The sequence below is a fragment of the Chrysochloris asiatica genome, unplaced genomic scaffold (assembly GCF_000296735.1).
Source record: "Chrysochloris asiatica unplaced genomic scaffold, ChrAsi1.0 scaffold00268, whole genome shotgun sequence".
Taxonomy (NCBI): Eukaryota; Metazoa; Chordata; class Mammalia; order Afrosoricida; family Chrysochloridae; genus Chrysochloris; species Chrysochloris asiatica.
The window spans coordinates 1985585-1987652 of record NW_006408786.1 but is presented as its reverse complement, the minus strand read 5'-3'; the positions used below and the strand labels follow the sequence as shown (position 1 = coordinate 1987652).

General features: G+C 51.8%; 1 protein-coding gene across 1 annotated transcript in view; it reads left to right on the top strand.

Moving 5' to 3' along the window:
- Positions 1-1586, top strand: part of ASF1B (anti-silencing function 1B histone chaperone) — an 8956-nt gene extending 7370 nt beyond the window's left edge. Inside the window, exons 3-4 of the mRNA XM_006874285.1 lie at positions 877-1053; positions 1365-1586. Of these exons, the coding sequence (XP_006874347.1) occupies positions 877-1053; positions 1365-1571 (384 nt within the window). The 3' untranslated portion in view covers positions 1572-1586. The remainder of the gene's footprint in view (positions 1-876; positions 1054-1364) is intronic.
- The last annotated feature ends 482 nt before the right edge of the window (positions 1587-2068 follow it).

The window sequence follows — 2068 nt, the reverse complement described above, 5'->3', positions numbered from 1 at the left end:
TTTATTGTGAATTATGTGATAGTTTACATGGGAGAACATTAGCTTTCTATTTATCCTATCATATATATATCGTTTCACTGCCATGGTTACAATCCCCTCCATGCATCATCAACCAACCAAAGGGTATATACACTACAAGCCTGTCCCTTGGTCGTCAGCACACAGCCCCTCTTCCTCTCTGGATCTAGAGTCCTCAGCCGCTCCATCTCTCCACGTCACTGTCTCTGCCTCCATCTCTGGTGTCACTATGTCTCTGGGTAGGGTCCCATACTCCGCTCTTCTCCCTTGATAGCCACCTTAATGTTCTGTTTTTTTTTTTTAAAGAGAGCCCTTCATTTTCATTTTGAATTGGTCCCCACAAGTTATATTGCCAGGCCCATCCATAACGATACATCTCAGAGTCTATGCACTTTTGTCCATATACTTCCTGGCCCCAGAAAGACTGTTAGCCTTCCAGCCATGCGCTCTGTCATCCCATCTGCAGAGTCATCTTTTCGGGCTGCAAGGCTGACCTGGCACTTGTCTGCTACACATCTCATTTCCCCAACTCAGTGGGCCCAGTAAGCCCAGTGTGGTCTGGTCCCCAGCCTCATCTTACACCACTCTCCACTTGTTCAGTGCCCTCTAGGCCACACCAAGCAGTTTGCTGATGTCTCAGGACATCTGCTGGGAACATTCGGTAAATACCTCTGGGCACCTGTCACGTTCAAACTTCTGCAGACGTTTGCATGATTGGGTCTGTTTCTTTCATTAGACTATCAATTTCTAAAGACAGACTGTAGTCTGCTCCGTTAAATCTCTGTTGGTCAGGAATCGTTGTTCCCATTTGTGAAGGGGTCACTGTTGATGCTAAAGTCCAGGATGTGTTTCCCTTAGGCTGATGCCCCCAATCCATCCCTCATCCCTGAGACTGATGCTGTGGGTGTGACCGTGGTCCTCATCACCTGCACCTACCATGAACAAGAGTTCATCCGTGTGGGCTACTATGTCAACAATGAGTACCCCAACGCTGAGCTGCGGGAAAACCCACCCCAGAAGCCAGACTTTTCTCAGGTAGGGCCTGTCTGCCTTCACACTGGGGAAGCCAAGTCATTAGAATTGGGAGCCTGAGTCACTGCTTCAGGTTTTCAGTCATGCTCAGTGCCCACAGAGCCAGACCAGGTGTGGGGGCAGGCCTTTGTTTCCAGAGACAGGCCTCAGGGCTGACAGTAGCTAGTCCTAAGAGGAGGCATGAGGCCTTCTCCTGGCACTTTGGACCTGGTTGGTGGGTAAGCAAGGTCTGCTCTTACTGGGCTTGTAGTCCTGGCTCTGAGGGAGTAACGAGGGGCACATAACAAAGCTTGACACTCTTCTTCTTACCCCAGCTCCAGCGGAACATCTTGGCTTCCAACCCCCGGGTGACCCGCTTCCACATCAACTGGGATAACCACACAGACAGGCTGGAGGCCATGGACAACCAGGACCTTTCCTTGAGCAGTGGCCTCCCCCTTAGCTGTACTCCTATTAAGGGCCTGGGCCTTCCTGGCTGCATCCCTGGCCTTCTCCCTGAGAACTCCATGGACTGCATCTAATTGGGGGAGCTCAAGCCCCAGTTGGGCTAGGCTGGGACTACCACCAGTCTCCTGGCACATCTGGAATGGGCACCTGGGCCTCCTGGAGAGCCGTGTGGGCCATCTGAAGGACTTTGAGGCTGTCACCTCCTTTGAACCAGTCAGACCGGGCCCTGAGAAAGAACAGTCCATGGTCTCCCCCAACCCTGGCTTGGAAGGATCATCTCACATCTCCTGTACAGGCTTGTAAGAAGCAGGTACTCAGTCCTCATTCTTTCTAGCTGTGTCCTTCCTCGCTTCCACAATATCAGTTCACCTGGAAGCCATCATCGTGCTCCCTTGAGTATCAGCCACCCAGACTTGCTTCCCACAGCCTGCCCTGGCCTGCCTCGAGGCTTTCTTGGTCAATACCAGAACCCTATTGGGTCAAAGGCTCTGCCATTCCTTCCCAGACATCTCAGCATGCCCCCAGCTTTCTGAAGTCACAGGCAAGGAATACTGGTTAAGAGGGAGACTTG